This window comes from Saimiri boliviensis, chromosome 7, assembly GCF_048565385.1.
Source record: "Saimiri boliviensis isolate mSaiBol1 chromosome 7, mSaiBol1.pri, whole genome shotgun sequence".
NCBI lineage: Eukaryota > Metazoa > Chordata > Mammalia > Primates > Cebidae > Saimiri > Saimiri boliviensis.
In genome coordinates, this window is record NC_133455.1 from 71527358 (window position 1) to 71541926 (window position 14569).

At 45.6% G+C, this 14569-nt stretch overlaps 1 protein-coding gene across 1 annotated transcript; it reads right to left on the reverse strand.

The window, feature by feature from the left end:
• Window positions 1-4593: 4593 nt before the first annotated feature.
• On the reverse strand, window positions 4594-13515 carry TAC3 (tachykinin precursor 3). Its single transcript, XM_003926696.3, has 7 exons — window positions 10921-13515; window positions 10217-10335; window positions 8129-8225; window positions 7902-7937; window positions 7371-7424; window positions 6931-7005; window positions 4594-4857 (listed from the first exon to the last, which is right to left on the reverse strand). Exons 2-6 carry the CDS (start codon window positions 10328-10330, stop codon window positions 6932-6934), a joined length of 375 nt encoding a protein of 124 aa, XP_003926745.1. The 5' UTR covers window positions 10331-10335; window positions 10921-13515; the 3' UTR covers window positions 4594-4857; window position 6931.
• Between the last annotated feature and the right edge of the window lie 1054 nt (window positions 13516-14569).

Below are 14569 nucleotides of genomic sequence, written 5' to 3' on the forward strand. Positions count from 1 at the left end.
GGCCTGGGCCTGTTCAGTCCTTCTAACCAACTGTCCCAGCCATCTCTGGAGTGTTGACACTGTGACATGGTAATTGCCCCATAAGCTGCATACCTCGACCATACCTTGGCTTTGCGTTGAAACTGCTCTCTGTGGGAGAGAGATCCAAGATGGCTGATCACTAGCAGCTCAGGATTGTAGCTCCCAGTGAAAGCGCAGAGAATGAGAGGATGCCACACTTTCAGATGAATTCTTGTTGCTCACGCACCAGGAGATTCCCAGCAGAGGAGCCCCACAGGTCGCCAGCACGACTCTTGTGGCCGGTGAGGCGATTTTGCCGGCGCCTCGGAGCGCAGTTCTTGGTGCAGAGTCAGAAAAGCACCATCAATCTTAACGCCACTGATTTAGTCCGTGCAGTGGGTTGCTCAGATTTCGGTGCTGAGAATCAATAAGTTGGACGTCCACTCAGAAACCCAATTACAAAGACGGAATTATAAAGACCACGGATAGATAAATCTATAACGAAGGGAAGAAACCAGCCTAAAAAGGCTAAGAATACCCCAAATCAGAATGCCTCTCCCTCTACAGGGGATCACAGTTCCTCATCAGCAACGGAACAAGGCCTGATGGAGAACGAGTGTGTTCCATTAACAGAAGCAGGCTTTAAAAGGTGGATAATAAAAAACTTCTGTGAGTTAAAAGAACTTGTTCTAACCCAATGCAAAGAAACCAAGAACTTTGAAAAAAGGTTTGACGAAATGTTAACAAGAATACACAATTTAGAGAGGAATATAAGCGAATTGATGGAGCTGAAAAACACGATACGAGAACTTTGTGAAGTATGCACAAGTTTTAACAGCTGAATTGATCAAGCAGAAGAAAGGATTTCAGAGGTCGAAGACCAACTCAGTGAAATAAAACGAGAAGACAAGATTAGAGAAAAAAGGGTAAAAAGGAATGAGCAAAGTCTCCAAGAAATATGGGACTATGTGAAAAGACCTAATCTATGTTTGATAGGTATACCTGAATGTGACGAAGAGAATGAATCCAATTCTCCTGAAAATATGCTTCAGGATATTATTCAGGAAAATTTTCCCAACCTAGCAAGGCAGGACAATATTCAACTCTAGGTAATACAGAGAACACCACAAAGACATTCCTCAAGAAGACCAATCTCAAGGCATATAATCATCAGATTCACCAGGGTTGAATGAAGGAGAAAATACTAAGGGCAGCTAGAGAGAAAGGTCAGGTTACCCACAAAGGGAAGCCTATCAGACTCACAGCAGATCTCTCAGCAGAAACCCTACAAGCCAGAAGAGAGTGGGGACCAATATTCAACATCCTTAAAGAAAAGAACTTTCAACCCAGAATTTCACATCCAGCCAAACTAAGCTTCATAAGCAAAGGAAAAATAAAATATTTTGTGAACAAGCAAGCACTCAGAGATTTCATCACCACTAGGCCTGCTTTACAAGAGCTTCTGAAAGAACCACTACACATAGAAAGGAACAACCAGTATCAGCCTTTCTAAAAAATACCAAAAAGTAAAGAGCATCAACATAATGAAGAATTTACAACAACTAATGGGCAAAACAGCCAGCTAACATTAAACGGCAGTATTAAACTCACAGATATTATTATTAATCCTAAATTTAAATCAACTAAATCCCCCAACCCAAAGACACAGACAGGCAAATTGGATAAAAAGCCAAAACCCATCGGCATGCTGCATCCAGACCCATCTCACATACAAGGATACACAAAGACTCAAAACGAAGGGATGGAGAAAGATTTACCAACCAAATGGAGAGCAAAAATAAATAAATAAACAAAACGCAGGAGTTGCAATTTTTGCCTCTGATAAAATAGTCTTTAAAGCAACAAAGATCAAAAGAAGCAAAGGACATTACATAATGATAAAAGGATCAATGCAACAAGAAGAGCTAAAGATCCTAAATATATATGCACCCAATACAGGAATACCCAGATATACAAGACTTATAAAGAGACTTAGACTCCCATACAATAATAGTGCGAGACTTCAACGTTAATATTAGACAGATCGATGAGACAGAAAATTAACAACAATATCCAGGACTTGAACTCAGATCTGGAACAAGTAAACTTAATTAACATTTATAGAACTCTCCACTTTAAATACACAAAATATACACTCTTATCAGTACCACATCATATCTACTTATAGGTTTAAATGGAATATTGGTTGGCTGCTTGTTTGTTATTTTCTTCCCTCATTTTTTTCATGTCTCTATTATTAAGCACAATTATAGGCATACCTATTTTTAGACTGCATTCTAGCCCGGGCAATAAAGCAACACCCCCGTTCTCTCTCCCTCTTCCTCTTTCTCTTTCTTCCTCTCCTTTATTCTTTTTTTTTAATTACTCTTTTTTTTTAAAAAAAAAAAAAAGAAAAGAAAAGAAAAAGAAACTGCTTTCTGTAACCCTAATATGACAGGCAAGCAGTCCAAACCCACGCCATCCTGGCCCCTTCAACTTGTAATAAGTAACTAAGGTCTGTAATTTCCACCCTGCCCAGACAATGTGTAAAGTAACACTTTATCTTAACTTCTGTAAACCACGTAAGTAACAATCAGAATGTCTGAAGCCCCTCGCCCTCACCCCTACCCAGGAGGTGGTTTACGGGCATAAAAGGTCTTGACACCCTCCTTTCAGGGCCATGGGTTAGAGAGGCACAAGTCCTCCGTGGCCACCGATTTCGTGCTCGCTGGGTTACAACACCACCAATAAACTTCACATGCAAACAAAGCACCCAAATGGTGTAAGTGAAAGTATATACCACTTATACTGAAGTCTTTTAAAAGTCATATAGTCACAATAAAACACATATACAAAGTTAAATGGAGAAGAAAGGGCCAGGAATTTAGTCAAGGTCTTGTTGACCAGATCTCTTTAGACATCAACCATTTTACAACAGGAAGGGGAGGGTCAGAATCCCTTCACACATTCTTCAAGTACAAAAACAGAAATCTAACTTAACATTTGTCATTTTTTTTCTGGAGTCCCCAGTACTGCAATTTTTGTCAGTCCCACTAGAGAGCAATCTTTCTGCATTTTTGTTCCTGCCTGCAAAGCAATTGTCTCATCTCAGCCTACGTGCCTAATTCCCACCAAGTCTGAGCAGAACCAACTCTTGCAGCTTTTAGGATCCAAAGAAAGCCCCTAGACTCTGCAAAAGTGTCCCTAGTGTTAAGCCCTACAGATAGATAATTTTCAAAAGTCAAATTGATGACTCACTGGAAAAAGTATTGACCCCAATAAACTTCACATGCTCTGGTGTGGAGGCATTCTTTGACCTCTGGCTATAAAGCTGACATAAGTAATACTGGGGTGAGTATTCCCTCCTTTCTCCGCCCTCCACTGTACAGATGTCATTCCAAAGTGGCCCCAAGTCAGGCTCTGGGAAGATAGAACTTTCACTGGAATGAAAGGACTATAGGAAGTGGCCTTTGGCTCTGTGGCCCTGTCCTTATACTGCCTTGGGAAATCCACGTGTGGATGTTGTATCAGTGCAATTCAGGGGCATAACCAAGACCTTTGTACCAGGCTAAGAATAAGGAGCCTGAGGATTTCACTGGCTGTTCCATTAGGGTACAGAACCCCCCTTGGGATGATAGGCTGATAGTTGACATCTCAGCTTAAAGAAGACACCCATACCCATGCACACCACATTTAAGTGCCTTACACATTCTGGGGACTGTCAGGTCAGAGCTGCAGGGGCTGGTAACAGGCACATTAGAGAAGAGTCAGAGATAAATGTTTTCCCCTTTATGATAACTAAGGCAGACAGTTAACGCCTAAGGCATCTGCTCCTCTCTTTCTTGGTCTCATTAGTAAATTCCCCATCCACATCCCATCCTAGCTGGATCAAGGTCTGTTTGCTCATCCATAGCTCTGCTAGACTGTAAACTCTGTGTATGAGTCATCATTTCATCCTCAGGATCTGTCACAGAACCCAGGCTTGGCATTTGGAGACAGAAAAATGATATAGTGTTACAGCTTCCTCCTCTGTGGCTAGGTCTCTGCATAGCCTTTATCCTCACCTCTAGTTAAGTCGAATCAGATTCAGGAATGCATGTCTCCCAGGCCCATCCTAGTAATACAAGTCATTCTGAATGTTTTTTCTTTATCTAAAACTGGTCTGTGAATATCTTTGTGTTAGAAACCATCTTCCAAGCCAGGCATGGTGGCTCATGCCTGTAATCCCAGCACTTTGGGAGGCAGAGGCAGGAGGATCACGAGGTCAGGAGATAGAGACCATCCTGGCCAATATGGTGAAACCCCGTCTTAGAAAAAAAAAAAAGAAAAGAAATCATCTTCCGAATTCACATATTTATTATTTTAATCACTAAATAAATCTGATACTCATCATGCAAAGCACTGTGTAAGGCACTGTTCAGGAAATAGATGTATACAGAAAGATATGTGAAAATATTTACATTTAAATATGAAGGTGTGTATCATACGTATATGTGTATTTACCATGTAGCTGGAAGAGTCAAGGAACAGAAAATCCACTAATCAAACAAGTAAACACACATATCACATCATTCATATGCAAAAATCCTTTATTGTTGAGGAGTAGAGAGACATTATATTTTTAATGTAGGACACTTCAGGAACTCTAGGGGACTCTATAGTCAATGCCCATTGGGATTGGGGATATTCACCATGCAGTTTCCATGCCAGGGTCAGGTGGAAAAGATGGGGAAGGAGTCAAATCACAAGAATGTTGCAAGAATGGGGAAGAAAAGGGCAATAGGAGCATGTGCACCTGGGGATTGGGGCAGGGAGACAGGTCTTCTTGACGTAGTCGAAGGGTCCAAAAGTGGAGTGCTGAGGACCAAAAAAAAAAAAAAAACCACACTTAAATCATCTCTTACATCCTGTAAAAAATTTCCACTGCACACCTGCTAGGGCAGCAGGAGAGAAGGGAAGGGGCATCTGGGAGAGACAAAAGGACAAGAGTCTTGACCCTCAGCCTCCCCTCCAGCCTTTGGGCCTGAGGTTGGAACTCTCCTAGCAGCGGGTGCTTGCACCTTCCCAGCTGCCATATTTACATTACTATACACACCTGTGTGCATGGCCAGTGGGGCCCATGTGAACCAAAAATGTAGAACCAAGTTCATGCCATCCTAGCACCCCCATGAGCCAAACAGATACACAGCCCCGTCCCAGGTGCACTTCTATGAATGCTCCCCTCCTCTTCCTAGAAACCTCCCAGAGGAAGGACAGTCCCAGGAAAACTTCCTTTTTCCACAGTTTCACATGAATGAAATCAGATGACACAATGATCTGTGTTGATCCATCTCATCTCATCTTTAAATGCCAGCTCCCAGAAACCTTATGTCCTATTCTGCCTGCCACCTAACAGGTTGAGAATGCTCCCTCAGTGGTAAGATTATGAAGGCTGCAATTATGGGTCCCTCTGAAAGAGCCTGGATTCACAAGCAAGCATTGAAAGTAGATTTCCACAATGCACCTGTTTTTGCCATTTATATAAAATACTATGGCAAAATTGCACTGTAATTATCTTTATGGCCAGTGCATAACGCTGGAGGAGAGTATGTCATCCAGATATAGCTGCTTGTGTAATTATCTGGCCGTGGGTAGGACTGAAATAACCATCTAATGAGAGCAAAATGATACAGTAAGCACCATGTAATCAGCGAGTTACAGTTATTATAGCTTTTTGTGCCCTCTCACCCAACACTAAATGGGGGGCCAGACCCAGTCTCTGGTCCCAGGAAGTCATGCGTAGGCAGCATCATCAAGCACCAGCTCCTTGGGTCTCAGGCGTGCCACCTTGAGACCAATGAGTATATGTAACGGGGACACAGGGAGAAAGGCAGGAGGCTCTCCATGATTATGAGGCTTCACAATCCCTCTCCCTCTTCTTTTCGCTTCCCCTGCCCCACTTCTTGAGAAGCTAGTGAAAAGAAAGCCATTGGCGGAGCTGCCATTGCTGTGTGTGGGAAGACGGTGTCAAGGCAGAAGGTTCATGTTTTGACTAGACACTTCCCCGGGGGACTCTCACGCTTGCATACCAAGTGAGGAATCTGTCAGCCCACTCAGGCCTGGGGTCCAGACAGAGCCAGTCAGGGGAAACATTAGGACATCCCCCACACCTCCCAAACTGGGACAATCATCAGAAAATTGGCACACAGCACTGTGCACCAGGCACGGTTCTGAACACTTCACCTATACTCAATCCTCAAAACCACAACCATGCGAGATACTATTATCACTTTCATTTTTCAGATGAGGAAACTGAGGCACAGAAGGGTTATGTAACTTGGCCAAAGGGAAACAGAGAGTGGCAGATCCAGGATTCACATGCAGGCCATGTTCTCATTCATTATGCTAAAAAAGAGAGAGATTAAGATATGGTTTCCAGCTACTCCCCATTAGATTTCAGAGTTCCTTGAATTTCTTCCTGAGTCATCCTTGAGTATGACTACCCTCTGGACCCGGTAACCCAGGATTCTGAGTGATCTAAAAGGTTCAGCCTGTCTGGGAAGCAATGCTTGCCTGTGAATTGGTTGTGGTATTCGTAATTATCAGATAATAATCTCTCCATCTTTTTGCACAGATCACAAAAGAATGAAGTCCAAACAACGGAAGTTGCCATCTAGGAAGCTCCTCTCTCCTCATCTCCCAACCCTCACTCCTGCTCAAAGCTGAAGTCCATGATCCAGGGCGAAAGAGAGGAAGGATGAGGGGGATGTGCATGCACACACATGTGCCTCCAAGTGTCTGTGTTTAACTGACAGTGTGCTGGGCACTGGCAGTGTATTTCAGGGCAAATCTATGAGCTTTAATGCCTGTAGCAGGGGAGGAAATGCACAGCTGGCAACCCTCACAGCTCCCTCCCCAGTCCCATCTCCCCTCTCTAACACAAATCCTTACCTCATTTTGCACTGGGGGGATACTTGAAGGTGCCGAAGCTAGGGACATTCTCTTGATTCCCATTAGTAGGAGAGTCTAAAGTAAAGTGAACAGTGTAAGTAAGAGGCATCTTTCTCATAGCCAGCCTAACCCAACAGCAAAGGGCTGGCTATGAAGGGCAGCATTCAGAGACAGAGTTGGAAGACTGGGGAGGAAGCAGAGTCTCCCTGTCCTTCCTCCCAGCTGCAGCAAGACTACCTTATAAAGGTACCCCCTCCTCTTCTCCCAGGGAAGGCTCGCCTGTGAATCCAAGCCGATTGGGATGAAGGGGCTGAGGAACCCTCACTGAAGCTAAGAAAGGTCCTGTCTTTCCCTCTGGTGGCAAATACGGGGCATGTGACTTCTATCATACACTCTGCCCATACTCTAAACCCTTCCAATGTACCCCTGCACACTCCTACCTGGCTGGACGTTCCTCTTGCCCATAAGTCCCACAAATAAGTCCTGCATGTTACCTGTAGAAAAGGGTCAACATTGTCAGCAGTGATGATGAGAAAGTGATGCATTTCCCCAGACATGGGTCAGCACTTCCAGATTTCTGGTCTCTGTTCCTTTTTCTTGTCAAAGCATGACTCCTCACATTAGCAAGTGCCTCCCCTAACCACTCTCTCTGCCCACCTTTCCCTCCTCCACATTTCAAGAATTTTCTGCTCTAGCAGGTGCTTGGCTTGGAATCTTCAGGGCCACCAAGAGATCCTCTTGTTTCCCAATGACCAGCCAGCAGAGGGAGAGTCCACCATGCCCCTCACACTGGCTTCCTCCTAGTTCCTGAGAGCCTCTCCCTTTCAGGAAAGGTTGGTTGAGCAGTGGCAGCGGGCATATTGTTTGTACCAGGTGAGAAGGAGCTGGACAAAATGGCCCCTCAGCCCAATGCCCCACGGAGCTCTAGGCAAGTGATCATCAAAGATAGGGAGGGAAAAGAGGCTACTCACGTTTCCGGGGAAGTGGTGTTTCTGATCCCCTAGAATCTGTGAAACCAAGAACAAGTGTCTAAATGGGGAGTGAAATTGGAAACTGAGGAGATGGGGGTTCGGATCACACCGTCACCAATTCACTAGACTTGATCCCCCATCTCCCTCCCAGCTCAAAGGGTCTACCAGGCCTTTCAACTTCAGAATCCTGTTCCTCACTCCCCTCTCTCCCTAAGGTGGCCTCCTACCCAAGATAGCCTGGCTCAGGGCTATGAGCAGTTCCTCCAGAGAGAAGGAGTGGATTTCGTAGAGTCTCTGGACCAGCTGGTACAGATCCACGTCCTTCTACAGAAAAAACAAAGAGGGCTAAGGCAGGAGGCTCCCACCTGGATTCACTCATCCTTTTCCCACAAGAAACTGCCTCTTCCTGAACCCATCCAGAATCCGACACTCTATTTCTTTCAGAATTTCCTCTGGTTCACACTGGATGAGAAGTAGGTGCTCCAGGAGTGACCTGTGGACCAACAGCAACACCAGCCCTGCATGGAGCCTGTTAGAAATGCAGACTCTTGGTCCTACCACAGACCTCCTGAGACAGAATCTGCATTTTAAGCAGCCCCCCAGGTGATTCACATGCATGGTGAGGTGTGAGGCGCACATCTGCACCTGTGATTCCCCCATGCTGCACAATGTCCACGGATGTTTCTCTCCGTTTTCCAGTGCCTCTTTATTTTCCATGGCTTTCTGCCTCTAGTTTTCTTCCCTCTTCTTTTCCAGCCCTGGGTCTAGAATTCCAGGAAGGCAACATGCTCAGAAGGCACCCCTTCTTCTCCCCACAACTGAACCCCAAATTCTAGAGCTGTTGCCCAGTAGGGGCTCTTGATTGTCCCTGTGATTTTTTGTTAGCAACTTGGGCACAGCAAGATGGTGGGCACACACCGCACAGCCAGTTAATTGCAGCTACAGAGAGACAATAATAATGACCATGGTTGGAGAGTCTCACCTCAAATCTCGTGTTGGCAGTGCCTCTCTTTCCAGAACCCAGGCATCCTTGGGCTGTTGTGCACACACAGAAGTGCATTTGCACAGAACACACCCCACACACATACCAACCCAGTTGCCTAGGCACACATACATACTACCCTCATCCTGCCCCAATTTCCCTTATTCTCACAGACTCTCAGGGAGAAGGGGTAGGATGGAAATCCTTCTCTTTCATTGACCAAGAGCGGCAGAGGAGACATGTCATTGCCTAAGGTCCTGCAGCAAGTTTGTCTCAGAAGAACCCAGATACTCTATCCTGGGCTGGAATTTTTTGGCTCCAAATGGTGTCCAGCCCGTACTTGGTACTCCCTGGGTGTTTTATGAATGGTTCTGGTCTTTTGGATACGGTGCAACTGCTGCCGCCTGCAAGGCTGCTCTGGCAATATCTCCCTTGGCCCAGCATGTGGCTATCAGGCAGCCACTTTTCTCCAATTGTTGAATATTCTGCCCACCTCCTGTAATGAGATGCTAAACAGATCTGAGCTGAAGAGGAGGCAGTTAAACTTCACACATTGAATTTGTAATAAGTCCCACCTGTGATCATCTTAAAAGCATTTGTACCGATGTAATTGCTGTCATTGCAAAACCTTGAAAAGGCTTCCTCCTTACCCTCCCCCGTACACCCTATCCTGACAATTCCTATTCTTTTTCATAGAGGAACTTGGACATCGAGGCTCAACCTGGTTTTTTTTTGCTGTTGTTGTTTTCCTATCCTGACTAAGCAGAGGATAGAGGTGGGCAAGGGAGAGGAGAGAAGAAGGAAGGAGTTGGGATCTTAGAAGCACCTGAGGTTACTGGGGGTAGATGAGCAAAAGATAAGGGGATTTATTTGCATTTTGAAAATAAAACAATACACATAACTGATAGGTAAAATAGCACACAAATGACCATTTGGGAAAGAAATTCTGACTGTTTCATACCATCCAGAAAATAAAAAGGATCTGTCCACTGCAAAGGGACCTGAGGTAGACCACAGAGAGCCTTAGACCACCCTAGCTCACCCCTCATAGTCCCAGCCAATCACCAAGTCTCCCATCAGTCAACCCACCAAACAACATATTTGTAGGGCACCTTTTATGTACAAGGTGTCAAAGACATGAAGAGATACAGAGACACAAACACATCTGAAACAGTGGGAACATGAGAGGACCAGAAAAGCAAAGAAATCCAAAGGGAGGCAAAATGCCCTCTGATGGATAACCCACCCACCCCAGCTTCCTCACTACAGCTGTCCAGAGAGCCAGAGTCCCAGGTTCCTGTGATGTCCCAGTACTCTGTCGGGGGGCACTTACCTTGTTGTGGACCCCGCGAGAAGCCACCTCCTTCTGTGACTCATTACAGATGGCCCCAAAGCTCTGAGCTAGGCTGAAGGCCAGGATGGCTGTGAATAGCAGCGTGATCCTCATGGTGCCTGGGAGAGCAAAGGGACAGGACTCAGGTAAGGGGGAGAAGAGGAGGATATAGCATGGGTGAAGACACAAGAGACATTCATTACCAGGTCACTGGTTTGACCCTGCTTTCCCCAGCCCCCCAACTCCGTTGTCCAAGCTCTGGTCTGGAGAGAGGATGGAAAGCATCTCTGAGAAGGGGGTACAGCCCTTGGGCTTAGTTTCCCTCCTCCCCCATCAGACATCTCTGCAGGAGATGAGCAGTGGTATAGTGACGCCAGGGGGACTCTAGCTCCCAAGGAAGATGATAGATTTATAGGACATGGGCTGGTGGTCTGTTTCCCTAGTCAGCTGGAGGAGGAATCCTGGATGCTGTTCTCCAGTACTAGATAACCCCAAGACTTAGGCAAAAACTTTCTGGCCTGAAAGAGTCTGTAGCCACAGCCTCCAAACACTAACCAGCTCTCGGCCCTACAGGTGCTGTCTGCTCACCTTCCCAGTCCCCTGCTCCCCTATCAAAGGCTGCCATTTCCTTTATTCCCTCCTGATGCTGGCTCCTGTCCCCTGGTGCCAACTCCAGTCCATCCAGCATTCTCCCACTCACGTACCTGTGGAGCAGCTCTGTGCCTGGGGCTGGGTGTTCTGGCAGGATCGGGGAGCTGGCTGGGAGCTCTGCCTTCTCCCCTCACGCCCGTAGTGCTGCAAAGAGACAAACGGAGTGGAGGGGATCTGGGAAGGCGGCAGTCACTCAGTCCCAGCTCCCTGATAAACGCTCCGGGAGAGTCTAGGGGAGCCGAGGGGAGGGGCTGAGAATCACCAATCCCAGGGTGGCTGGAGAGGAGGCGGGGAGGCTGGTAGGGGGAGAAGGATGCAGACAGCAGCCACACACCCAGACACACACATACCCCACAGACCCAGTCAGGAGCCCATTTCCTAACAGTGCTGCGTATGGTTTGTGTACACTTTGACACTGTTGGGGCTTAGAGGACAATACCCCAAAATGAAGCCCTCAACAGCAGCCTCAGAAGCAATGTTTCTCTGACCCTCTCCTCTCGTCACTCAGTTCCATTCTCCCCAAAGGCCAGCTATAAAAACCAGAACCCCATTTCCACAAAGCTAGCCATAAAACCTACAATTACTCTATGTAAAAACTGGCCATAAGAAATTATCTGATAGGCCTGGGCATGGTGGCTCACAACTGTAATCTCAACACTTTGGGAAGCTGAGGCAGGTGGATCACAAGGTCAGGAGATTGAGACCATCCTGGCTAACAAGATGAAATCCTGTCTCCACTAAAAATACAAAAATTAGCTGGGTGTGGTGGCACACGCCTGTAGTCCCAGCTACTCGGGAGGCTGAGACAGGGAGAATCGCTTGAACTCAGGAGGCAGAGGTTGCAGTGAGCCGAGATCTCGCCAGTGCACTCCAGCCTGGGTGATAGAGTGAGACTCTTGTCTCAAAAAAAAAAAAAAAAAAATCTGACCTACATTATTTGGCTTAGGTCATAAGACCTCAGTTCCACAGAGGGTCCTGCCCTACACCCAGAAGGAAGGAATGCGAGAGGCCAGGAGGAATCTCAACAGACAGGCCTTGCTGAGTTTCCCCATTCACTCCGTTAAAATTAGATCTTGTGCTTTCTGTCTGGTCATATTTCTACACAGCTGTCCATACTTTGTAAAACATAAACATAAAAAGAGACAATTTCCCCTAAAGCCTTCATTCTAAAGGCTCCCATTCATACTAAATAAATCTGTATGCCTTTTCCCCTATTAATCTGCTTCACATCAGTGATTTTTACTGAAACTTTAGGGGGCCAAGACCACAGTTTGGTATCACAAATAAGATCACCAAAGTTACTGTGCTTTTCTGGAAGCCACAGAGAAAGAAATACAGGAATTTGGCAAGCCAGCAGAAGAGTAAGAATTTCCTGCCAGACTCCCAGTCTTCCTCTCTCTTTCCGTGGACTCTGGATGAGTGGACAGTAGAAGTCGTTTTTTCCCATGTCCTTTCCAAATGTAAGATTAATGAGAGAACAGGTTTTATGTGTGACTAACCTTGGTATAGTGACGCTGATGTATTTTTTGGTATTTTGTGCTATGAATATTCATGTTGTTTGACCCCGTTCTTTTCAGAAATAGCCTTTTTGTTGTTGCAGTTTTCCTTTGTTTTTGCCTTTTGGTGTTCTGTCATAAGGAGGGGTACCCTAGGGGAGAACAGGCTTGCAACCCGCTGTTTGAGTAGGCCCTGCAAACCCATCAGTTTCGTGGTTCTGGTTAGACTGACCTCTATTATGACAAAGTTTGCTGCTGGTCCCTGAAATAAAAACAGGGTGAGGTTTCCTTTTTGTCTTGTTTTATGTCCTTGAGAGTATGACATGACTAGATGGGGATATTCCCGCTTGGTCTCCACCATCCAAAGTATGTGATTTTTCGGATAACATCACAGCCTGAATGAAAAGATTGGGAACCCAAGATGTCTTTTCTTTTTTTAAGACGGGTATCGGTCGGGCTGGTCTCGAACTCCTGACCTCAGGTGATCCACCTGCCTCAGCCTCCCACAGTGTTGGGATTACAGGCGTGAGCCACCGTGCCCAGCTCCAAGACATCTTTTCAAACATTCTGAGCTCTTAGGGGAGTGTCGTCTTACAAGGTCTCATTCCTCCTAGGCTTCTGTCTTCTTTGACATAAAGAAGCCTTTTGATTAAGTCACTATCAGACTTAAATACCCCATTAAAAAAATTTTTTTTTTTTTTGAGACAGAGTCTCACTCTGTCACCTAGGCTGGAGTGCAATGGCATGATCTCGGCTCACTGCAACCTCCGCTTCCCAGGTTCAAGCGATTCTCCTGCCTCAGCCTCCTGAGTAGCTGGGATTACAGGTGCGTGCCACTGTGCCCAGCTAATTTTTTTGTTTTTTGTTTTTTGTTTTTGAGACGGAGTTTCGCTCTTGTTACCCAGGCTGGAGTGCAATGGTGCGATCTCGGCTCACCGCAACCTCCGCCTCCTGGGTTCAGGCAATTCTCCTGCCTCAGCCTCCTGAGTAGCTGGGATTACAGGCACACACCACCATGCCCAGCTATTTTTTGTATTTTTAGTAGAGACGGGGTTTCACCATGTTGACCAGGATGGTCTCGATCTCTTGACCTCGTGATCCACCCGCCTCGGCCTTAATTTTTGTATTTTTTTAGTAGAGACGGGGTTTCAACATTTTGGCCAGGCTGGCCCATTAAAAATTCTAATTGTCAATGGCCAAAAGACAAATCCTTTAGACTAAAATTAGTAAATTTTTAAAAAAACACTTATTCTTAACAATTGATAGAAAGATCAAATTAAAAGGACACATAATAGTGTCATAGCTATCCTTAAAAATTCTCTTGATTAAAGTACAAAAACCTGACCTAAAACAATTATATGCTAACTGCCCACTTTGGATTCCATACAAAATTAACAACGGAGGCTGCTCCATTTTACAGTTTAATAATTAAAATTCCCACAGTGGCTTAGGGTCTCCTTTCTAATCAGAAATCAGTCCTTTTCAACTTAATATTTATGTGACTTTTTTTTTTTTTTTTTTTTTTAAAGACAGGGTTTCACAATGTTGGTCAGGCTGGTCTTGAACTCCCGACCTCAGGTGATCCACCCGCCTTGGTCTCCAAAGTGCTTGGATTACAGGCATGAGCCACTACACCTGGCTTATTTATGTGACTTTTAAAATATCAGCTATTGGGCCCAACTAAAATCTGGTAAAAAGAGATTTAAGGCCAGGCACAGTGGCTCACATCTGTAATCCTATCACTTTGGGAGGCCAAGGCAGGCAGATTGCGTTAGTCCCGAAGTTGCCCAGACTTGAGACCAACCTGGGTAACACGGTGAAACACCAATCTCTATAAAATGTTTTAAAGGGGAGGGAGAGAGAGATTTAAAAGAATTTTTGTTAAAGAGCTCCATGGTTAGAAGTCAGCTTAATTAAAAGCTAATATTCAAGCTATGTGTCTATTTTTTTTTTTTTTTTTTTTTTGAGGCGGAGTTTCGCTCTTGTTGCCCAGGCTGGAGTGCAATGGCGCGATCTCGGCTCACCGCAACCTCCGCCTCCTGGGTTCAGGCAATTCTCCTGCCTCAGCCTCCTGAGTAGCTGGGATTACAGGCACGTGCCACCATGCCCAGCTAATTTTTTGTATTTTTAGTAGAGACAGGGTTTCACCATGTTGACCAGGATGGTCTCGATCTCTCGACCTCGTGATCCACCTGCCTCGGCCTCC